The sequence below is a fragment of the Peromyscus eremicus genome, chromosome 1, assembly GCF_949786415.1.
Source record: "Peromyscus eremicus chromosome 1, PerEre_H2_v1, whole genome shotgun sequence".
Taxonomy (NCBI): Eukaryota; Metazoa; Chordata; class Mammalia; order Rodentia; family Cricetidae; genus Peromyscus; species Peromyscus eremicus.
In genome coordinates, this window is record NC_081416.1 from 155,660,122 (window position 1) to 155,685,066 (window position 24,945).

At 49.9% G+C, this 24,945-nt stretch overlaps 1 protein-coding gene across 1 annotated transcript in view; it reads right to left on the minus strand.

Moving 5' to 3' along the window:
* Pepd (peptidase D) overlaps positions 1-24,945 on the minus strand; it is a 132,960-nt gene that overhangs the window by 75,081 nt on the left and 32,934 nt on the right. The window contains exons 7-8 of the mRNA XM_059274996.1: positions 15,824-15,868; positions 1,535-1,610 (exon numbers count right to left, since the gene is read on the minus strand). Of these exons, the coding sequence (XP_059130979.1) occupies positions 1,535-1,610; positions 15,824-15,868 (121 nt within the window). The remainder of the gene's footprint in view (positions 1-1,534; positions 1,611-15,823; positions 15,869-24,945) is intronic.

Sequence of the window (24,945 nt, forward strand, 5' to 3'; positions counted from 1 at the left end):
CCTAATTTTTATAAAGAGAAATTAGCTGGGACAAGCGATCACATGGCCTTCCCGCCATCCTTGTCGTCCCTAGGCTAAGCTGGGATGGTCCCTGAGCAGGCAGGATACCCCAGGCACCTGAGTGGCTCTGAAACACTGGCTTCCCTCACACGTGAAGGTGTTTCTGGAAAACGGGTGATTGGGTAGACTTGGTAAAGCACACCTGCAGGACCAGCACTTGGGAGGTGGAGTGGAAGGATCATAATTTTGAGGTGGCCTGGGCTACGTAGTGAGCTCAAGGCCATCCTGGGATATATAGCAAGACCCTGTCTTTAAAGACAAAAAGAAAAGAAGAAAATGGCTCAGTGGTTAAGGAGTGCTTGCTGCTCATTCATGAGGACTGGAGTTTGGATCTCAGCACTCACACTGGGCAGCTCATAACTGACTATAACCCCAGCACCAAAGGATCCACTGCCCTCTTCTGGCCTCCAAAGGCACTGCACTCATATGCACATGTATCAGACAGACATGCAAATGCACACAGGTACAAATAAACAAACAAACAATAATCTAAATTTTAAAAATAAGAAAAAAAAGGAAGGTGGTGTGGTGGTTTGAATAAAAATGGCCCCCACAGGCTCGTAGATTTGAATGTTTGGTCACCAAGGAGTGGCACTATTTAAAAGGATTAGGAGGTGTAGTCTTGGAGAAGAGTGTCACTGGAGGTGGGCTCTGAGGTTATAGAAGCCCACGCCAGGCCCAGAGTCTCTCTCTTCCGGCTATCTCTGCATCCAGATAGAGAATCTCAACTTCTCCAGCACCATGTCTGCCTGTGTACCACCATGCTCCCTACCCTGCTGACAGTGGACTAAAGCTCTGAAACCATTAGCCACCCAATTAAACTCTTTCATAAGAGCTGCCGTGGTCATGGTGTCTCTTCACAGCAATAGAACACTGACAGGAGCTGGAATTATAGTTACAGACAAAAGATGCTTTAACACGAGCTGGAAGTGCCAGTACACCAGGGAGGAGAGCTCTGATCTCTTGGAAGCATGACCTTCATGGAGGGAGGTGCCTTAAGATGGAGAGAGGGAGCAGAGGCTCTCCATCCCTGCCCTGCATCCACCATGAGAGAGAGAATTTCTCCTGAGAAACGTCCTGCCTTTCACATGGTCCTTTATCTTCTTTACAGTTCTCCCACCCCACCCACAGTGACTCAGGCTGTGACAGTTTGGATGTGAAACGTCACCCATGGGTGGTGCTGCCTGGAGAAGGCTGTAGAACCTTTAGGAGGAGGCCTGGCTGAAGGAAGAGGATGCTGTTGAGTTGGCATTGAGGGCTACAGCCCAGCCTCACTTCTACCCCAGTCTCTCTGCTTCTTGGTGAGCTAAGATGGAGTCACCCACCCCCATGGAGTGACCCAGCACACCACCTGGACAGACAGTGAGACAGAATATAGCTCCCCTTCCTGAAGCCGCTCCTTGTCAGGTGTTCGATCACAGCAATTAGCAAGGTCATCACTGTCCTGCCCAACCGAAGCGGGTGCCCAACTCACCTCACGGTGGGCCTCGCTGGAGATCCGGTTTGTGTAGCGCAAAACCTCCAGCTCCATGTCTGTCTTGAACACTCGACTGCAGAGAAGAGAGAAAGAAACGACAGTCAGTGACCTGGCAGGGCCCAGACCTTCCCAAGGAGACCAACCACCACTCCTGGGAGCTAGGCCCGAGTGGCCCAACACCCACAGCAATGTGCATCCTGAGCTATCTAGACAATAACCTGGGGTTGGATCGGAGCAGCCGATCCTAGCGCCCTTTGTCCTAGCGCAGGCCGCAGGCAGGCAGCCTGCAGCAATGGTGGCTGGCAGCTCTGGGGACCCATCCTGCCTGCTTGAGCCCCAGCTTCCTTATCCACAGCAGGGGAATAGAATCTACACAGCAGAGGGGCTTGGGCCTTAATCTGAGGAGTGCTGCTGGCATCCCAGGGACCCGACCCATTGGCTAAAGGTCCCCCTTGGATCTGTCCACCTCTAGCTCTTGGGGCAGCCCAGGAGGCACCATGTGACTCAGGCCTTTACCAAGACAGAGCTGGGGAGCAAGACACAAAGGGGACAGTGTGTCTTTCCACTGTGTGCAGGTACAACATGGAAACAGCCGGTCTGCAGAGACCAGGGGACTGGGGAGGGCGAGGAGAGAGGCAGCAATGACGTGTCGGCAGAGGACCCTGAGGAGTCTCCTACAACCCAATTCCTCACAGCTAACTCCTGGTAATGGGTCAGCCCGAATGTGCCTCGTGTCTCATCCCTGCTCCAGCCTTATCCCTCAGTAAGAAGCACGGAAAAGGAGCTGATGCTCCTTTTCCACCTCCATGCATCTGAAGAAACTACTTCAGATGGTCCATGGCATGAAAGGCACTGTGAGCATTGGCCAGACAGACAAGGGACCCACTGTACCCAGCTATGGCTGAGATGCCCTACTCTGTGCCTTGTTTTCCTCATCTGTTTGTCCAAAGGGTGCTGTGAGAATTAAAGAGTTGTTTTTTGTTTTGGAGACAAGGCCTCATTATGTAGCCCAGGCTGGCCTTGAACTCTCCAATATGCGTGTGCCCAGCAGAGCCTTGCATTTGAAAGCACCAAGAACAGTGCCAGGCACCTGGCCAGAGCTATGTGTGGCTCATGAGTAGAGTAAAGCTTGGAGCTGTTGCCTCATCCACATTGCTCACCTTGAAGCCTCAGCTGAGCTGCCCTAACCCGCGTCAAAACAGAACTACCATCCTTCAGTACTCACAGGAGATTGCTTCTGGGACCCCGGTTACACCCAAATCCACAAATGGCACACAGCCTCCACATGTCCCACTATACTTAGAGTCAGTCATTTCCAGATGACTTAGTTTACCCAACACAAAGGAAATACAGAGTGAGTGGCTGCTATGTACTGTTCAAGAAAAAATGACAAGAAAATGGGCTTTGTGAGTATCGGGGGACGGGGCGGGGGGCCTTATGTTTTGAATCCTTGCTCTCCAGACTGAGCACTGTTTGGGGGAGATTCTAGTACTTTAAGTAGGCACTAAATGGAGGAAACAGGTCACTGGGGCGGGACCTTAAAATATTACACCACTTCCTCTAAGCGCTCTCTGCTCCCTGGTTGGCCAGGGACTGAACACCTCTCCTCTGCCACACAACCCAGCATCCAGAGAATTAAGGGCAGAAACCTGGAGGCAGGAGCTGATGCAGACGCCAGTAAGTGCTTTCATTCCCCCTCCCCCGCAGCTGAGAACTGAACCTAGGGCCTTGCATCAGCAAGCGCTCTAGGCAAGCGCTCTACCACTGAGCTAAATCCCCAACCACCCTCATGGCTTTCTTTATAGCACCCAGGATTACCAGCCCAGGGTAGAACCATCCAGTGAGCTGGGCCTTCCCTCATCAATCACCAATCAAAACAAACAAACAAAACTACCACAGGCTTCACCACAGACCACAGATTTGGTAGGGGGCATTTTCTCAATTGAGGCTCCCTATTCTAAAATGACTCTAGCTAGTGTCAAGCTGACATAAAACCAGCCACACAAGCAGTAAGTGCTCCTCACTGCTGAGCCCTCTCCCTAGCCCCTCCTTATAAACCTGTTTCACACCAATACACACACTGTACATATTTATGGGTACAATAAGGCATTTCAATGTTTGATGATCCTATCGGTGTAATTAGCAAATTATTAAAAAAACAACAAAACAAAAAACAACCTCAGGCACCAGGCGGTGGTGGCACACATCTTTAATCTCAGTACTCAGGAGGCAGAGCCAGGCAGATCTCTGTGAGTTCGAGGCCAGCCTGGTCTACAGAGCGAGATCCAGGACAGGCACCAAAACTACACAGAGAAACCCTTACTGGAAAAAACAAAACAAACAAAAAAAAAGAAAGAAAGAAAGAAAGAAAGAAAGAAAGAAAGAAAGAAAGAACAAAAGAAAGAAAGAAAGAAAGAAAGAAAGAAAGAAAGAAAGAAAAGACCAAACCCAAACCAAAGCAAAAAGCAACCAAAACAAAACCCTCAGTCATACATTTTTTTCCATTTTATTTTATAATTGAGACAGAGTTTAACTATATAGACTAGGCTGGCCTTGAATTCTTTATGTAGTCCAGGCTAGCTTTGAACTTGCAATCCTTCTCACTCTGCTCCTAGAGTGCTAGGGTCACACAGGTATGTATCACCATACATATAGCTCTATATTATTTCTTCATATTAAAAACATTCAAAACTCCTTCCCAGGAGCTAATTCCAAATATGCAGTTAATTGTTATCAGTCGTATCTATCCAACTGCACCCCTGTGCCCATTAACCACCCACTCCATCTCCCCACACATCCTTTCCATGCTCTAGTTAGATTTTCTAATTTTTAAAAGTATAGAAATGTTGCTTTTACTCTAACAAAACGGTTTTTGTTTTTTAAAAAAAGATATAGCAAAGGGGAATAAATTAAAATATGGAGTAATTCTTCTTCTTTGCAGGTCTGGGGTTGGGAGCGGCGTTTCCTGTGTACTAGGCAAGGGTTCTACTGCAGCACTACACACACGCCCTGGAAGCCTACAGCGGGTGGTTTTGCTTTGCCACTAGAAGCTGCCCTTGAGGCAGGCTGGATGGGGAGGTCAGGACTAGAAGGAGCTGCTCCGGGGAACATTCCAAAGCTCTGCAAAGACCACAACCACAGCGACGTCGATGCAAACCCAGTTTTATAGTTTTGTTCATTTTTATTTCTGTTGTTATTTTTACCCTTTACAGTTATCTTCTCATCCCAAACATGTAAGATTTACTGCTCAATAAAGCACAGAGGAAAAGGTAAAAATCCTGACCAAAAAATTTGTGCTGAGAGTCGGAGGTGAGGAGAGTATCACGGGATGTGACAGGGCAGGGTGGTGAGGGTGGGTGGTGGTGGTGGTGGTGGTCGTGGTGGTGGTGAGGGTGGTGGTGGTGAGGGTGGTGGTGATGGTGGTGATGGTGGTGGTGATGGTGATGGTGGTCCTGCAGCCTCGGCTTACGAGGGGAAGGAAGAGGGTTGTGCAGAGCAGTCATGGAGGAGGGCCCTGGATGTGAGCAGCTGGCAAAGGGAACCCAAGGAAGAGCCAGAAGTACCACAGCACTAAAAGCAGTGCTGTGAGGGATGGCAGGCAGGGGTTGCTGGACTGCGGTTTACCTTCCCTGTATTATTCTGCACTAGAGGAACCTTCACTCTTTAAAACAACAGTGATTAGTGTACATTAATTATACAAAATAATAGGCTTCACTTTGATATTTTTGTACTTTTATTTTTTATAGTAGTCCAGGCCATCCTTCAACTCATGATTCTCTGGTTGACTCCTAGAGGACAGGATCAAAGGCATGTTCAACACGACTTCAGAGTGTGTGTGTGTGTGTGTGTGTGTGTGTGTGTGTGTGTGTGTGTGTAATGTGCTGTGTCATGCTCACCTTTCACTGTCCTTTCCTGCTGGACCACCTCTTCTTTCTAAATAGTCCCCCTTCTACACAACCACACAACACACATCTCCCCACCCTCCCACGTCACACCCCTACCCCCACCACACACACACACACACACAAACACACACACACACACACACACACACACACACACACACACACACGGGGGAATCTCCCCTTCTGAGCCTCACTGACTTCACTTAACATGACGCTCTCCAGTTCCATCAATCTTCCTGCAAATGACACCGTTCCATTCTTTGTGGCTCTTCAGTGTACACACAGCACATTTTCTTCTTCAGCCATTGGTGGGTTGACTCCGCAGAACGGCTGTTATGAAGGGACAACAAACACAGCGTGCAGGTGTGTCTGCAGAGCTCTGACTTTGATTCATTTTGGTAAACACCACGGGTGGTTCAGCTGGATCATACGGTAGTTCTGTTGAGTTTTTGAGGAACCTCCATACTGATTTCCACAGTGGCTGTATAAGTTTATATTTGCACCAACTGAGACAGCCTATAGAATAGCAGAAAATTCACCCGACAGGGGATTACTATCCATGTTCTTCAAAAAATAAAAAATAAAATTGTCTTCATTAGGGTTTCTATCACTGTGAAGAGACACCATGACCATGGCAACTCTTATATAAAAACCAAAACCAAAACTGAAAAACATTTAATGGGGTGGCTTTCAGTTCAGAGGTTCAGTCCATTATCATCATGGTGGGACATGGCAGTGTGCAGGCAGACATGGTGCTGGAGAAGGAGCTGAGAGCTCTACATCTTAATATGCAGGCAACAGGAAATGAACTGACTCAGTGCGTGTGGCTTGAGCATATATGAGAGCTCAAAGCCCACCCCCAGAGTGACATGCTTCCTCCAACAAGGCCACACCACCTAATAGTGCTACTCCTTTTGGGGGCCATTTTCTTTCATACCACCACAAAAATCAAGACTGAAAGGGAAAATGGCCCAATTGATAAATGGGCCAATGCATGGAGCCAGCAGTTCTGAAATGGAGGCATACAACGGCTAATACACACATGTGGAAAGACGCTCAGGAGCCTTAGCCACCAGGGAAATGCACTGACATTCCACCTCACTCGGTCGGAACGGCTAGCTATCGAGAAAACCAGCAGAGTTTTCTAACGAGGTGCACATACTGCTTGGATAACACTTTTAAACCTATAATGAGGAGCACCACGTGGTAAATATGCATTCACCTTGCTAGTAAGGACGTGCTGATCTGACTTCCCAGCACTGACGGTAAGTTAAGAATGTCCCTCTCTCAAAGCCTGGGGACTCAGGAGACAGAAAAAGCAATTATAAAGTGGGAAGAGGAGGGCTGCTGTGGGGAGAGTCTGGATGTCAGAGGTGATGATGGGAAGGAAGAATCCAGGTTCCTCTCAATGGACCCAGTGAGGAGGTCTCCAACAGCTGGACCTGGGGACTGGGCAGAGGGGACTAGAGAACAGGCCAAGGGTCCTCTGCACATTCCTTTTAATGGCCAGGTCAGCTCCTTTGCAGAAGGCTACTCACCTCACCAAACCCTCGTGTGACCACCTTTCCCTCTCAAAAGGCACCTCCAAGATCAGCCAAGCTGGAGTGGTGGGGACCTGTGTGTCTGTCCAAAGGGAACCTATCATCCACCCATCTGTCCTCTGCTGGCCACCGACCTTGTCTGGTGCTGCTGCCCAGAACAGAGAGCCAGGAAAGGATGGCTGGGAACAGGATGGGCTCTGAGTGCCATGGACTTGAGTCATACCTCGGACTCCACCAGAGCAGGCAGCCCTCAGGACAGCAGAGAAGCAGCCATGTCTCCATGGTGCCATTCACCTGGGGCAGCCAGCCACTGTGAACCGAGGAAGGCCCTGTGGCACAGCACTGCCTTTCACAGGCTCTAAAGCATCTCCTCAGGGAGAGGGAGGCAGAACAAGCACAGAGGGGAGACTGCTCCCAAACAGACACCCTTTCTTTCCTGGAGCCCGACTACACTTTGTCAGAGGGGCCTCTGATTCCACAGCAGGGCTGTGGTGGCAGTTCCCCCAGGGGACCAGAATGCTTGCTGGTATTCTTCAGAAGGGGCAGGTCCAAATCTACCCACAGGACAGCTTTGTGACCACTGCATCTCCTTCCTCACCACCATCCTCCACAGACTGCAGGGATCCTCAGAGTGATAACACAACTAAAGCAGACCTGGAGGTGCCACCTCTGGCCCTCTGTCCGTCCCCCACCTTAGACTGCTGGTCTAGCCCTCTAACCATTGCTCCTGCCAATACATCACAGTCCCTCGGCCTGCATCCACCCATCCACAGGACCTGCGGTGTTTGCTACAGAGTGGGGGGGGAATCGTGGGACCAGGCGGTTGGCACGGAAGCTGCCAATCACCTGCCTCACCTGATCACGGCCAGGTCCCAGTCTCTGGGGGGAGCATTCAGGAGGTGCGGACTCACCTTCTCCTCCTGCTCTACCCTCCCTGCAGAGGCTCCTCTCAGCAGATGGACACCTGAACACTGAGCTGGGGGTGGGCCATCTGCCTCTCCTCCCACAGTTGCCAAGGTTTATGTTTCCAGACACATCCTCTCCTCCTTTCTCCTGAGGTGGGCTCTATGCCCGACCCACCACGGGTTCTGAATACCCAGCACCTCCTTCACCTCCCTTGCTCTTGGTTTTTGAGGCAAGATCTTTATAGTTCAAGGTGGCATCCAATTTACCATGTAACCCAGGCTAGCTCTGAACTCTAGACCTTCCTGCCTTGCAGGCGTTCGGGGCTTACAGGCATATGCACCATACCAGCTGCCCACACGGGCCCCTGTGCTGGAGCCTCTTGCAGTAAAATCTCCTGCTTCCACTCCCCTCTCTTCCAGCCAGGTCCCTCAAAAGCACCTTCTTTGTTCACTATGAACCTCCTCTCCTTCCCTCCCCTTCTGGCCACCATGCTCCCTCACCCTCTGCCAACCTTCCTCTCACTGGCTCCTGGAACCCAGGGCTCACCAGTGGATGCAGGCATGGCCCATCCTCTCTGGCCCTCCTGCCCCCCCCCCCCCCATCTTCTCTACCTGCTGTTTGTCTCTGGTATAAGCCTCTGGACCGGGTCTCCTACTAGGACCCAGCATGGACCGATTCCCATTGAGTTCTGGTCTCACAGCCTCCTGCTGCTGAAGGCAGACACCTGGCATAGCACACAGACATCTTCCTCTGGTCTCCTGACAGCCCACATCCAACCCATGCCCGAGGCTGCCCTTTACAGACAGAACTCCCTCTTGCTCACAAACTTTCAGTAGCCCCTAGGTATCCTCTAGATGAGGGAAAATATCTCAAGCCTGACTCTGTTTTCCACTTGCAACTGCATGCAGCCTCTCCCAAAGCCTCCTCCCTCTTCTGTGGGGAACCAATTTCAGTGATCCCCAGATCCCAGAAAGCAGCTCTTTCAAGGTTGGAGAGGGCTCCCACATACCCCACCCTAGGCCAAGTCCTTCTCTGCTCCCAGTAGGAGAGGAATCTTCCTAGAAGGAATGCAATGGAAATCTCGTTAAGTGTCTTTCAAAAGGCTGGAGTGGACTTGAAGAGCAGAGACCCACAGTGACGGATATTTGTGGCCCAGAGCACAGCTGAGGAATCTACCCACTGTCTAAATAAGACAGCAAGACAACACACAGGCTGGGGACTTCTGGAGCATGATTGACTTTCAGAAAAAAAGAGGAGGCAGGCATGTAATACAGCTGTAATTCTAGGACTTAAGAGGCTGGGGAAGAGCATGAGTTTGGGGCTAACCTGGGCTACATAGTGAGATCCTGTCACTTGTCTTGGGGTAGAAGCGGGGCTGAAAGAGGCCACTGCCTTCCTAGTCCTAGCCAGGTACCCTTTCATTCCCAGTCAGAGCCGGGAGAGTCCACCAGGACTGGACTGCTCTCCTCTCAGGCCAGCGGCACAGCCTCCTGGGAACTGCTCCTAGGCCACAAAGAAGAGATCAGGCTAGAACATCCTGATGCCCTATTCCCCTCACACTCATCCCTACAAGAGGCCCAGGCTAGACCCCCACCACCAGTGCTCTTATTCTCCCCGCACACTCATCCCTGGCTCCTCCCTACAGTGGACTACCATCTCCATCATGGGACAAAGAAGGCCAGATCCTACACAATTCTCTGCCCCAGGCAGAGGCTTTCTCACAGGTAGCCAATGGGGCTGAAGGGTCAGAGTCCTGCCATTAGGCCTCTAGCTGATCAGAGGTTAAGACCACTGGCTGCTCTTCCAGAGGTCCTGAGTTCAATTCCCAGCAACCACATGGTGGTTCACAACCACCTAGAGTGGGATCTGATGCCGCCTTCTGGTATAAAGACATACATGAAGATAGAGCACTCATACATAAAATAAATAAATAAATGAATCTTAAAAAAAAAAAAAAAAAAAAAAAAAAAAAAAAACCAAAAACCTAGCTGGAGTAGTCCACCCCTATAATCCCAGCATTTGGGAAACTGAGGCAGGAAGTTGGAATTAGAAGGCCACATGAGCTACCTAGAGATAATTTGCTCCAAAAAGCAAATATACAAAACCCAAACCAAACAAACAAAAGTAGGACTAAGGCAAATTACCCTGGGAAGGCTGTACTCAGAGGCCTGGCTGGACTCTGGCCCCTCCCGACTAATCTAAGCTTAAGCAGGTATCTGCAGATACTGATGTAACCAATTAGACAGCCCTGGCAGCTCTTGCCTGTGGATTCTCCCAGGTGCCAGGCAGACTTGAGGCCTGTCCTACTTGGTTGGTTAATTCCAGAACACTGCCATACTGCCAACAACATATAGTCTGTCCAGCAGGCTGCACGGCTTCTCCCAGGTGATGAGGCCACTTCTACTATGTCTGAGCCAAAAGGAAAGGAGGTTCTCTGTCCTCTACAGGTTACTGAGCCTGAGGGAAGGAGTCTCATCTTCCAAGGAGGCATGAGATGGCTACTGAAAATATAGGATCCACCTACCAGTTTGACATCACCAGGAGAGGTCAAGGCCGCCTCCTACAGGAAGTAACCAAGGAGCAGGGCTCAGGCTAGGAGCCTTTTTATGAAGCTGGGGTGGAAGGACGCTCGAGCTTTCAGATGGGGCAAGAGATACAGGCAATACGTGCTGGGAGATGTGGGTGCTGCTTGGCCTTGGGTGATGGCTGTGAGCATCATTACACCCAGGGGGATGCTCAAACAGAAAGGCAGCAACAAACCAGGTCTGACAGCACATACCCATAACCTGAGTTCTCAGGAGATGGAGGCAAGTCCATGAGTGTGAGGCCAGTCTGGGCAAAGCAAAAAGCCAATGGCTGGATATGAAGCTCAGCAGTACAGTAGTTATGTACACACACAGACACGTGCCCCCCCAGCACACACACACACACACACACACACACACCACATACACACACACAGAGGCACCAACATGTGTGTGGGAAGATGAGAGATCACAGGCCTCACCCTGGAACCAGAAGCTGGAGTCTCTTGCCACAGGCCTGAAATGACAAAAACTATACGAGGCAGAGATTTATTTGTGCAATCTTTTTTTCGCCTTAGATATTCACAGGTCACAAAACTGCCTCTAGGCATTAAACCCAGGATTAAGACATCAATTAACTGAGGTCTGAATGCAGCACTGATTAAAATAGTAGCAAGACAGGATGAAGTATTTCCCAGATCAGTCTCTAAGCATCAAGGTGCCAGCTTGCTGAATAAAACCCATTAAAAGAGCCAGGAATTCCATCTCTCCCAAAGATGAATGCACAGGGGATGGTTCTGCAGGAGTCAGGTGGGCACGAGTTCAATACCAAAGGACTCCCCAGGCCCTGCCCCCAACATCCCCTCCACACTGGAAACTGAGGAATCAAAACAAGAGAATCATGAAATAACAAGAGAGACAAGAAAGGGGCTGGAGTTCCCTATCCTCAGGAGGCTCCTCCAGCAAGTCCTCTCCAACAAGCCAGAGCCAAGCTCAGCCCCTAGAGGAGGTGGTGGGGACAGGCAGGAGGGAGGAAGTCCACCCACTCCTGGTGGGGCTGTGCCTGTCATGGTGCAGATAGAATGGGTATTCAGACATGGGTTTGCTAAGCACAGACTCCTCCTTGGGCATCTGTGCAAACAGAGCAGGAGGAAGCCTGGCATCTCTGCTCTTGTTCTGTGAATGTTTCCTTTATTTGGATCAGGTTCTTATTCAAGGCCACACACTAGCATGTTAATGACTGAAGGTATGTTTGTCTATAATCTGATGAAACTTGAAATATTTCATTCCCCCTTCAAGGCTGAAGGCAATAAAGAATAACTAAGGTATTCTTTATTGGTATTCTAGCTCTTTAAGGTATTCTACCTCTAGGGAACAGGAGACTCAAGAGTTTGAGACCGGCCAGGTGGTGGTGGTGGCGGTGGCGGCGGCGCACGCCTTTAATCCCAGCACTTAGGAGGCAGAGGCAGGTGGATCTCTGTGAGTTCAAGGCCAGCCTGGGCTACAGAGTGAGTTCCAGGAAAGGCACAAAGCTACACAGAGAAACCCTGTGTGGAAATCTCCCCCTCCCCCCCCCTCAAAAAAAAAAGAGTTTGAGACCATTGTGGAATCCATAGTGATACCCAGTCTCAAAGCCAAAACTAAAGATTAACTAAGGTCTGGTACTAAGAGCTTTACAACAGTCTATTATAACCCCCTATGGTGCTTGGTTTTGTTTGTTGGTTTGTTTGTCAACTTGACGCAAAGCTAGACATACCTGGGTAGAGGGAATTTTAATTTAGAAAATGCCTCCACAAGACTGATTTGTAGGCAAGGCCATGGGGTATTATTTTGACTGATGATTGATGTGGAAGGGCCCAGCCCACTGTGGGTGATGCAGACCCTAAGCAGGTGGTCCTGGAGTGCATGAGAAAGCAAACTGAGCCAACTCTGGGGGCAAGCCAGTAAGCAGTATTCTTTCACGGTCTCTTCTTCAGTTCCTGCCTCTGGGTTCCTGCCTTGAGGCCCTGTCCTCCTTCCTTCTTTCTTTCTTTTTTGAAACAGGGTTTCTCTGTGTAGCCCTGGCTGTCCTGGATCTCGCTCTGTAGCCCAGGCTGGCCTCGAATCACAGAGATCGCTTGTCTCTACCTCCCGAGTGCTGGGATTAATTAAAGGTGTGTGCCCCCATTGCTTCCACTTGGTTTCCAAGGTTAGTGACCAGACCAAATTTGTTGGGTCAGATGTCTGGCACAGGACTTTGGGCACAGGGACGCTCCCCCATCCATCCCCTACTTTCTGGTGTGCAGGAACCAAGCTCTCTCTGCCTTGGGAATCTCCGGTCCTTACATGAAGGGTCTGCGAAGGATGCCAGGACTACTCAGCAAGAGACACAGACGGCGTTGCTACTGCAGTACTTCCCATATGCCAGCAATCTAGGTCATCGTCTGCACACATTTTAAATTTGGGACAGGTTCCGGTGCCCCTCTGTCCTGAAGCCCCTGCAGTTTAACTCCTGTGCAGGCAGTAGGCAGAGGAGCAGAAACATCACCTACAGCCCGCATTTTAATGCATGCAGGCCATGTAATTAACACTTCTAAAACCTGTGTATGACTCAGATGGACTCGGTCTCACTTAAAACCCAAGGAGATGCACAACAGACATGGATAACACTCACGCTTCCGTGAGTACTTAACTGCAGCCCCTGGCACGGAGCTGAGAGGGATGAAGGCATCTCCTTTTATTTCCTACCCTACCTCCAGATCAATTTCATCCTCTACAAAACAACAAAGCAGAAGCCCGGCCTGAATTATGGCAGTGACAAGCCTGCTCTTAGTCAGATTCAACTTTTGACCTATACGTTCCAGCTGCAACACTGAGCAAAAGGAAGAAATGTGCAGTTATGATCTTGTGTTTGCAGGAAGAGTACAATTATGGAGGAATTTACAGGAAATCAAAAAGGTGCCGCTTGAGAGGATGGAAAACGATAAAACAGTCACACAAAGGGAATGAATGCCAGTCAAAAACAAAACACACAACCCTGAGAGCACCAGCTCCCCACGCCGGGAGACCTCCCAGTCAGACTGGCCCTGGAAGAACCCCCAAATGCCCAACTTGCTAATCTGGGCCTGGGATATTGTGTAGATGCCAGGGACGCTTTCCTACAGAGCCCTGCTCTCTGGTCCTGCTGTACTTTTCCTGAGACTCAATCCAGTCAGCTGGCCTTGCAGAGGGGCTGGAGTGAGCTGGGGGAAAACGAGCAACCAGGCAGGCCCTGGACTCCAGGGCATTTAGCTGAGCTACAAGAGGCTCTGTAAGACCATAGAGCCAATAGCCCAGATTCACGGCTTTTCCTTGGGTGAGTCCCTAACTCTCTGGGCCTCCATTTCCTCATCTGTAGCATGGGACTAACTGGAGCAGCTGCCTCATACATCAATAGCAACAACCTCTTTAAGTAGAGTGGCATGCCCGGTGTTTATCAGCACAGGCCTTGCACGGGGAGTCTCGGCAGGGCCTGTGTTGTTGAGACACACCAGCTTGACTCCTGTCTCACGCACTCACTTCATCGGCTTTGCAGATGATGAAACGGAGACAGGCAATCCTTCCATCCCCACCATAGCTGGGTATGAGCACAGCTCTCTCTCAGCTGAAGCTACGGAGACAGGAATGTTCCGTCCACCCGTGGTCTTGAAAAGGACAGGGACTAGGGCTGACACTCTCCCCTGGGCAGACTCCCTCCACAGAGCGGGAGAGAGCAGGCAGCCAGGGCACTCAGGCCCCGGGAGCAGATGAGTGGGGTGGCATGGACCTACAGTTCCAGCACTGGGGATGAAAAAGCAGGCAGATCTCAAGTTTAAGGCCATTCTGAGTTACATAGTAACACCCAAACAAATCAGCAAAACCCAGGAACTCCCAAAAATCTAACACCAAACGGTAATTTAACGTCATAGAGAGCCCACCTGCTTTGGGAGATGAAGGACCGGCTGCTGCCGCGCCCAGAACCCCTCCTTGGGTTCTGGCAAGGAGGGCCATAACTGTGGCTATGATGGATCTGCCAAGATCAACTGTATCACGGCAGAGACTGGGCCCCGTGCTATTAAAACACACCCCTGAGGCGGCAAGGACAATGTGACATTTCTGAAATTGTTCTACTACCATCAAATGCCAAATAAGTCCTTTTTGCTGCTCGCTTTAATAAAACTGAGAGGCATTCTTATAAACGCGAGACTCCACCTTGGAGCCTCGCAAATGTCACCGGAATTAAAGTGAGCTTGCTCTAAAGTGACGAACTAATGGCTCATCCCTCAGGGAGCTGCTGGAGCTCACAAGGCAGCTGTGTTCTCCAGCACACTCCCCACTGCCAGTGACCTCAGGGCAGAGTCACGCTGAAGAAGATGGTGGACACAGGCCAATCCCAAGTACTTGCGACTTGTTCTGCTGAGTGAGCCACAGGGACACACAGGATACTTGAAACAAACAAGAAGAGATGCCATGAGCCTGAAGGACAGTCTCCATCCTCACTGAGGGTGCGGCTGTGACGGGCACTGGGCCAGGGTTACTATCGACACCTGTCAGCAGCTCCTGGGCCTCCACCCATCTCCCACGGGCACCTGCCCCAGTTCTGTCACTCCGCTGCCTCCATGGCCACGTGGCTCCTGCAGCAGTCCCCTCAGTGACAACCAGTTCCCATTCCTGCCTCTAGCTGAGTCTGTGGTCAGAGGCTAAAATGGCTTTTGGAAATACAAACCTGATCTGTACTCTCCTAAGTCCTTCAAAAGTTTCTTGTGCTTTCTTCTCTCAGGACAAAGCCAAAACCCAACAGCAACAATGTCCCTCGGTCCACTCAGGGCCCACTTCCCTGGCTTTGCTCGGTCACACAAGACCACCGCCCCTTTCCCCAATGCCCTTGAACAAAGGGTTCCTTAGCCCGATTCCTGACCCCCACCTCATCATGTACCACCCTCACCTCCATTATGTCTAGGACACAGTATTCCCACAATTTGGGACTCACAAGTCAGATCTCCCAACTAGGCAGGAAAATGTCACCACACAGACTCCGGATCAGAAGTGAGGAGCATTCTGCACACCTCCCAAGGAAGTCTGCCTCATCTCTCTCCCACTTCACAGTAAGTGCAGCCTCTCAACAAAAAAGTGTTCGGCCACCATTAAAGAGCAGCTCGGTGGCCTGGAAGAAAAGTGATAGCATGCAGAAGCTACCCCGAGCCTGAGAAGGCTCACCCCAAAGCCACCTGACACACCAGCTGTGCTGGATGTAAGAGCTGCCTATGCGACAGCCACAGCCATGAACAGCATGAATAACAGGGTAGAGCACATATCAAGACTGGTTCTCTAAGTGGGGTGGTCAAAAGAATGGTCTCCATTCTCCATGAACTGAGCACAATTAGCCCAGGTAGTCACAAGCCAAGGACTCACCATTCCACGATCTCTGGGTGAAGAATCGTATTGTTGACATTGAACCTATAAAGAGAAAATACACCAATGGCATTAGTTGGATGGCCTAGCATACCCCAGCGAGAAGTACCTCGTTCACCACAAACATACCATGACCAACAGAGGACCCCAGCGAGAAGTACCTCGTTCACCACAAACACACCATGACCAAGAGAGGACCTCACTTTTAATTTCCTGGCTTTCTGGCCTGGAGAAAGCTGCTGCTCTCTTTGTGCAGGCCTGAAGGCCTGGGCCGCCACCTCTAAGTGTGGGTCAGTTGGAGAGCAAGCATTTTGACTAAAAACACCCCCTCTTCCCTACTAGGCAGACTCTTTATCAAGTTCATTAACACACACACACATAATGGGAGTACCAGAAAGGGGGAACAGAAAGAATATTGAAGAGAAGAAGCTGAACTTTTCACTAATTACTTGATGAAAAATGCAAATCTGCACACCCTTTTTAAAAAACAAGTTCATTTCATGTGCATGGGTATCTTGCCTGCATGTATATCCATGCCCCATGTGCATTCCTGGTGTCTGTAGAGGCCAGAAGAAAATGCTGGATCCCCTGGGACTGAAGTTACAGACAGCTATGAACTGTCATGTGGTTGCTGGGAATTGAACCCGGGTCCTCTGCAAGTCAGCCAGCACTCTTAACCACTGGGCCATCTCTCCAGCCCCTTCAAGCTCAACAGTCTCTAAGTAGCACAGATTTAAAGACATACCATAGTCAAACTGCCAAACAACAGAGTATACGTTGGTGGTCCTGCACGCACAAGGCTAGACTTAGGACTTTCCAGTTTTCTGATTGGGATGTCATGAGGAGGATCTACAACCCAGTGGTTCAACTTCCAGTTTCCAACCTTACGAAAGGCTGATGGATACATACAGCACAGCTGTCAATCAAGGAGTTTCTGCATCTTACAAGCATAACGAGAAACTCAGTTCACCACACACAGGGTATGGTCCTGGTGCGTTCTGATCAGTGGCCAATTCCACACCAGAAACTATGACAACCAGAAGGCAGTGGGATAATGTTCAAAGACTTGAAAGAAACAAAAAATTGGGAAGGAAAAAATTCAGCAAAGATATGCTTCAAAAATGAAGGAAAAGGGTCTCACTGTGACCTGTGACCCTGACTATATGAGAAGCACCATCAGGGTTCATCATGTGTGAATGCATGTCAGTTCATATGTCCAGACGGGTAAGGCCTGCTCTGAGCCCAACTGTCTAGGACATAAGATTCAGCCTGATGGACAAGTGTCCAACTCCTCCACTTTTAACTGCTAAACTGGTGCCAGAAACTGTAAGTCACGGGCAATCTTTGTGGACCTGGAGCCTATGGTAACTGATGTGAACCAAAGCATTTTATGCTACCCAAAGGATGCTACTAACAACTATATCCATGGCCATTACATCACTGGCGAGATCACCAAGCCAGGTTGGACTCGGGGCTTCCTCGGTTTCCACAGCTTTGGAGAGGGCTCTGGTTCTACCCCACTGCTGAAGGAGTGGCTCTCTACTGACTGTGACAAGATGTCTGAACTGGAGTTCCTAAGTGTTCACACCCTATAGCTTAAACTTGGCACCCACACCACCCTGGAGCACTCAGACTGTGGCTTTATGGAGGACAATGAGGCTGTATGACATCAAACACCCAACCCATACCAACCTCAACCACCTCACCACTCAAACTGCCACCTCTATCAAAGCCATTCCACTCCTCAAAGGGGCCCCACCACGAATCTGACGGAGTTCTAGACCAACATTTGCCCTACCCTTGTATCTACTTCCCCTTGGCCACCTATGCCCCAGTCATCTCTGCAGAGGCCTACTGTGAGAACTGTTGGTGGCAGAGATCAACAATGGCTGCTTGGAACCTGCCAATTAGAAGGTGACGTGTGACCCCTAGCAAAGCAGGATAAGTAAGTACATATCCTGCTGACTCCCGTAAGGTGGAAATGTGCTACTCAAGGATGTGAATGCCGCCATCAGAGCCATTAAGACCAAGAATAGCAGCCATGTGGACTCGGGTCCTATGGGTTTCAAGGTTGGTATCAACTGCTTGCCTCCTGGTATGGTGCCTAGGAGTCTGGCCAAGGTGCAGTGTGCTATGTGTCACATGTATTCTGAGCAACATGCCTGCCATTGCTGAGGTCTAGGCCTACATGGACCACAAGTTTGACTTTATTATGCCAGGGGGACTTTTGTACATTGGTATCAGGGTAAGAACATGGAAGAGGTGAGTTCTCTGAGGCTAGGATATGGCTGCCCTAGAGAAGGATTACAAGGAAGTAGGCATCAACTCCTATGAAGATGGGGATGAAGGAAAAGACAGACAGCTGCTTGGAGTGTGTTCACTACGGTTATGGCAAAATTCTTTCAAAATAGTCTCCTTGCATTGCTAAAAAAAATGGAGAATTAAAACTCCTCAGATAAACAAAACAGGAGGGAATTTATCTCTAGTACATTTGTCCTACAAGGATTCCTTCAGACTGAAAGGGCACTAGAGAGTGATGTGAATCTGCGTGAAGAAGAAGCGGGCACTGATGAGCCATGGAGATGGCTCAGTGGGTAAAGGCGCTCACTGCATGCTTGATAACTCGAGTTCGATTCCTGGGACCTACTTGGCAGAAGAGAACCAGCTCTCCCAAGCTGCCCTCAGAACTCTACATGTGTACCAAACACAGGCATGCAAACACAAATAAATAAATGTTTAAAACACTGGATTTGTTTGTTTTTTAAAGGCAGAGGGTGGTGCCAGAGAGATGGTTGGTGGTTAAGAGTGTATATTGCTCTTCCAGAAGAAAGTAGTTCAATTCTCAGGACCCACTTTGGGTGGCTCCTGTAATTCCAGTTCTAGGGGATTTAATGCCCTCTTCTGGCCTCTGCAGGCACTGAATATGCATGCATACACTCACACAAACATACACAGATATGAATAAAAATAACCTTAAGGAGGGATCACTGGTAAAAGTGACCATATAGGCAAATATGGAGACAACAGAAATGTAGCTTTTGCTTGTAATGTCTTAAAAATTACCAACATGCCGGGCGGTGGTGGCGCACGCCTTTAATCCCAGCACTCGTGAGGCAGAGCCAGGCGGATCTTTGTGAGTTCAAGGCCAGCCTGGTCTACAGAGCGAGATCCAGGAAAGGCACAAAACTACACAGAGAAACCCTGTCTCAAAAAAACCAAAAAAAAAAAAAAAAAAATTACCAACAGACACATGCATACAGACACATGAATATGCGCGCGCGCACCCTCCATACACAACGACAAGAGAAAGACACCAGATGCACAGCCTGCAAACGGGATGACTCTATTTATCATCAAGTGTCGGGTGAACAGAGAGAGTGGGGCCGGGAGAAAGGACATGGACCACAGGGGAGCACAGGGCTTCCTGTGGGTGATCAAAGTGTTCCCAAACTGATGATGGTGGTGGTCAGATAACTCAGTGAGCATCCCAGCCCTGGTCACGAGAACCAGCAGAGGACCCGCGGGTAAGACCTTGGCCTTCTGGATTCCATGATCCCCCCCCACAGAGGCATAGGTAGAGCTCTGAGTTTCTGACTTCACACAGCCCAGGGACTCTCCATGGCCTCATGACTGGCATTTGAGCTGATCTAATGCCATGGCCATAAGGAATAGCCTTACCTTGACCAAGGAGCGGGGGTGGGCAAGAAAAGGTACCAGCAGCCTTAGAAGATTCCTCTCTGAAGCTTCGGATCCTGAAGTACACAAGCAAGGCTTCTCGGTTCTAAATCAACTCAAATACTTTAGATCAAAGTCACGGGCCTGGAGGGATGGCTCGGTGGCTAAGAACACTAGCTGCTCTTACAGAGGATCTGGGTTCAGTCCCCAGCACCTACCAGTACACAACCATTTGTTACTCCAGGGGACTCAGTGCCCTCTTCTGGCCTCTAAGGGCACTGCCTGCATATGGTGCACAGACATACACGTAGGCAAACATTCATACACATACAATAAAAATAAACAAATCTAAGAACAGACGAATCAAAGTCCTACCTGTGGGGTATCACAGAGATTATAGACAGCTGATGTGGCTCAGAACAAAGACAGAGCAGCAGGTCACATAAATCAAGACCTGTCACCTTAGGGAAAGCACTGGACTAGCTGCTCAACAGCAGCTGCATCTCACTGCACACAATTCATATACCCACGTGCATACAGACACGGGTGCGCGCGCGCGCACGCACGCACACACACACACACACACACACACACACACACACACAAAGACAGCTGTGACCTTAGAAGACATATACAGACATGCAAGACATACAAATAAGAGACACCCAAGACACATACAGATGGACTGAGATGTCACCTGTGTCCTAGGAAGGACACATTCCTAGAACCCCAGTGGATGCCTGAGAATATAGATAGTACTGAAGATTAGATATATCATGGTTCCCTCCTCTAAGCATGAATAGCTATGGTAAAATTTAATTTATAAATTAGGCACAGTAGGAGGCTAGTAATAAGTAATAATAAAATAGAACAATTACAACATACTATAATAAGATTGCCAGCATCAATAGACTCATGCTTTGGAAAATTAATTATAAGTAAAATATAGGCTATCTAAACACAAGTACTGGGATACCACATGGCTGATTTGATAACTGAGACAGCTCCTGAGAGACTGATGGGTGAGTATCACATGTAACTGACATGTCCCGGGTAAATGATGCAAGATGGGATCACAGAACAACATAAACTTATGAATTTGCCAAGCATAGCAATGCATGCAATCTCAGCCATGCAGGGGGCTGAGGTAAGAGGACTATGAATTTGAGGCGGGCCTGGACTACACAGTGAGACCCTATCCCAAAACTGCAGAGTGTGAGTGAGGGGTGAGTTCAGTAGTGGGATGCGTGCTTTGGAATGCCTCTTCTGTGTTGAGCATTCCCATACCCCATGCATGCCCCCTAGTGCCTCCTTCCCCTGGGCCTCACCTCTCACTCTGTTACATCACTGTACAGTCTTCAGGGGCTCCTCTGCTGGGACAGGGCCTTCATCGGTGTCCTATCCTAAAGGCCATGAGCACCGACTTGGGGTCCTTGTGAGTTACATATTTCTAGAATTTTCCATGTAATATTTTCAGATTGTGGTTAACTGTGAGTGAGATTGCAGAAATTAAAACTACAAAGGAGGAATTATTCCACACGCACAGACACAGGCAGACATATGTTGCACACACACTTAAGAGACAGGGGTCATCTAGACATACATACATACACATCCCAAGAGCCAGACACACACATACAGAAAGACCTACAACCACATAAGCGTGGACACACAGACACACAGAATTCCAGACAGACAGACACACTCAGACAGGGAAGATTCTAAAAGTCCATGTGGACAGATTCTCTCTGAGTAATGAAATTCAGGTAGTCCACACTGGCCTCAGTACTAGGGGCATTTTCACTGATGAGAATATGTTCATTATACAAAAGACAACAAAACCCAAAACCCTACCATGCCAGCGAGGAGGGGAGGATAGCCTAGAAGTGGAAGGCGGATAACAGAAGGGTGAACAGGGTGGGCCTGGCCTGAGCCAGGCCTCTGTCTCTCCCCACCCCCACCACTACACACACACACACACACCCCACACACACACATACACCACATACACACACACTCTGCTACCGGGCTGGAACAGGTTCTCCCTTTATGGAGATTTCCATGGCCCATAATTTGAAATCTAATCCTAAATATTAACTTGATGTACAAGTTAACAGTTACCTAAAAGTCATGGTCCCCAAACCACAAATTGGCGTTTTGTTGTAAATTGTCAAGTTTTAATAATGTCCCTCTAACTTCCTGAGTTTTAAAATTCACATCGTTGAATATTAATATCCTTGCATTAACAAGTCCCAAATTCAGCATTTCATATTTAACTGCTTATTTAAATGGAATTAATTTGTAACCAATTGTCTTCAAATATGCAAGGCAATTTAACTAAATGCCAAAAGATAAGAAATATGCTTATTCTCAATAGCCAGCTGATGTGAAATAAGAACCATATTTCTCTCTCAGATGACGGCATGAAACAGCGAACTCTGTAATTTGCTCTCTCCACCCAGAACTCCCGGGCACGGGTTCTGCCTGTCTGGAAGGGGGATGGTCTCATACCAGGAAAGCATCCCCATTACATGTCTTAGCTCTTGATGGATGGGTGGCCCTCAGCTCAGGCCACATGCCCACTCCAAAGAACCTTCATGGTCAGTTTCTCTATCTCAGGAAACTCTGCCCTAAAACCTACTTCCTTGGACACTAACAAAGATCTATGACATCTGAGCTGCAGGAGCTGAGTGCTCCAGGGGTCCTGGGTGCCTGGAGTCCACAAAAAGAGGTCTGTCCCCCATCTCTGCCTCTCCCAGCTCCAGCCTACAGAGCAGCCCTTGCACCCACAGCAAGGCCTGGCAATGAGTCCCCAATCCTGCTCCTGTCCACCATATGCCTACCCGAGCTCATGGAGAGGCCTTCTTCTAAACACTCCCTGGAATTGTCTCTGATCCAACAGGGCCCCCAAGCATGGCACCATGGGCAGACCCCTCACTCAACACAAAGACCACAGGGCTAAGCCTGGCACCATGGGCAGACCCCTCACTCAACACAAAAGATCACAAAATAAGCAGAAGCCATAGCCTCTTGTGAGCCCAGCGACCTGTGGCTCCAGCAAGATCTCTCTGACCTCTGACATGTCTACCATCTCCCTCACCTCCACCTCCCTCTTCCCTCTGTTCATCTACTGTCTCCACCACTCTCAGACCAGGCGCCCACGCTGCTGTGGGCCTCAGGAGGCCTGGTTCTGGCCCTAGGTAGCTGAGGAAAGCCTGAGGCTAAGGCTACACACCCCAAGTAAAGTCACAAACCAACTCCCTGGCTGGATCACAGCTCAGAGGCTCTGGGAAGGGTGGACCACTAAGGCCACTGCTACCCCTCCTTCATGCAGGCCAAGGGGACTGGCAGCCTGGGAGGCTCATCAGGACAGAGAGGGCCAAACCTGAGTATCCGGCTAGGCAGAAGGTCAAATAGAGATCCAAGATGGAGGCATTTCAAGAGAGACATTTAAAGGGGTCAAAAGCAAAAACCCCAGGAATGTGGAGCTTCATCTTGGCAGTGAGAGGTGACAGGGGACACAGCAGTTGCACACTGGAAACTAGGACAACAGCAAGATTCATCTTGCTTAGGAAACAGGCTATTATTATCCAGCAAACAGCTGGAACTCTGGCAGGCAGGTACACGCAGGCCTGAGTCACAGTGGCCCTTGAGGACAAGGTCTCTCCCTAGCCTGGCACACAGACCAGTGGGTAACGGAACTGAGGTGCTAGCTACCTGACTGGTAAGAGGCACGGCACTGGACTATACCCAGAGCCCAGGAACACAGACATGACTTCTAACTGGGAGGGGCTAGGGGCACTTGACCCCGTGGCCAGGACCCCAAGTCAGTGCCCACGGCATGTGGGTAGAGGACACTGATGAAGGATCTCGTCCCAGCATAGGAACACCTGAAATTACACAAAGGGTGACCGTGAGGGATGAGGCCCAGAGAAAAGGATGTAAGGGACAAGCCTACTTTGGACCAAAGAGAGGAGGGAATATGGGTTCCATACGCAGGCCAGACACTGCAAAGCAGAGATCAGCTGTCGGACTCTGGCCAACAGCTCATCACATGGGTGCAGAAACAAGCCCAGCCCATACCCAGCATGGAGAGCTGTCGCCCAGCTCAGTTGCTACGGGGCCTAGGGAATACCACAGGAGCCCCCCACCATATGTGCATCCCTCAAAGACCGGGAAAACGTAGGGCAGTCCTTGGCTCTCAGGAAAAGGTCTCCAAACTGGACACGGTGGTGCACATCTACAACAGGAGACTTGTGAGCTCCAGGCCAGCCTAAGCTATAGAGCAAGACTTTGTCTCAAAAGCAAAACCAGACAGACAAGCCTCAAGGTGTCTGCGGGGTGGAGGTTTACAGGCACAAGGCCACTGAGGTTCTGAGAAGGACTGGAGAGACTCAGGGGAGAAGCAAGGGGCAGAAGCTGGGATCTGCTGAGAGGAGAGCAAGGCTGGAGTCTGCAGCAGGGAATCCTCTCAGTGAGGCAGGATGAGGCCTCCGCTTCTGGCCCCCAGTGACCGTGATGGCCATGTGGGTCCCACCTGCTTTTCTTAGTGAAACTTCCCAGTGCAGAGATCTGCCTCAGCATCTTCACCCCAGGGCTTCACTAGTCACATAATCCACCAGATCCCAGTCTGGGAGAAACTCAGCATCCTCTGGGGCAGGGTCCAGACACTGCAGCTTAGAGCCAAGCAGGACTGAGGCCGCTGACCACGCTGGGTCCACCTGGCTACCACACAGTTAGGGAGACCAAGGCTCACGGGGTAACAGATTTGAGCTACCATGCAGGCTCTGGCCCCCAGCTGTTTCCTTCGGTCCCCACCACCGAAGCAGTGCTGTGTTACATGTGGTGGCCAAAGTCACAGAGCCAGGCAGTGAGAGCCAGCCACCTACTTACAGCACAGGGCCCTTCCCACATGGCTGAGACCCAGGCAGAGGCTGCAGATGGTATGGGTTGAGAAAAGTGAGCAGGGTGTTGGGGCACAGGCACCTGGCAGTGCTGGGGTATTAGGAGGTAGACGGTGACTTGGCAGTTGGCATTTCAGCAAGCCGGGCTGGTCACCACCAGGCCACTTAGGGCAAATTCCCAAGAGGATGCAGCCATTTGTGCCATGAAAGAAGCAAACTGGATACCCAGCGCTCCTGCCCCACAGCTCTGATCATTGGAGACACGATACATATTCATGAGCTCATAATCCTTTCTAATCACCCCTCCATCGCATACACAGATTCCCTCCTGCGGCTGAGACTCATCCATAATTATAAGCGCTCTGCTGGTCCCACCTCCGTCCACAAAAGGACTACAGAGGACACGGTACCTACAGAGCACTTGTGGTTGGGGACACTGAGGCTCAGGTGCAGGAGCAGGGCTGACGACTGTTTGCTGCCCCAAGGGCCCAACTGTAACAGTAGCAGCCGGCCACTCCAGCCGGACCTCCCAGGACCCAGCCT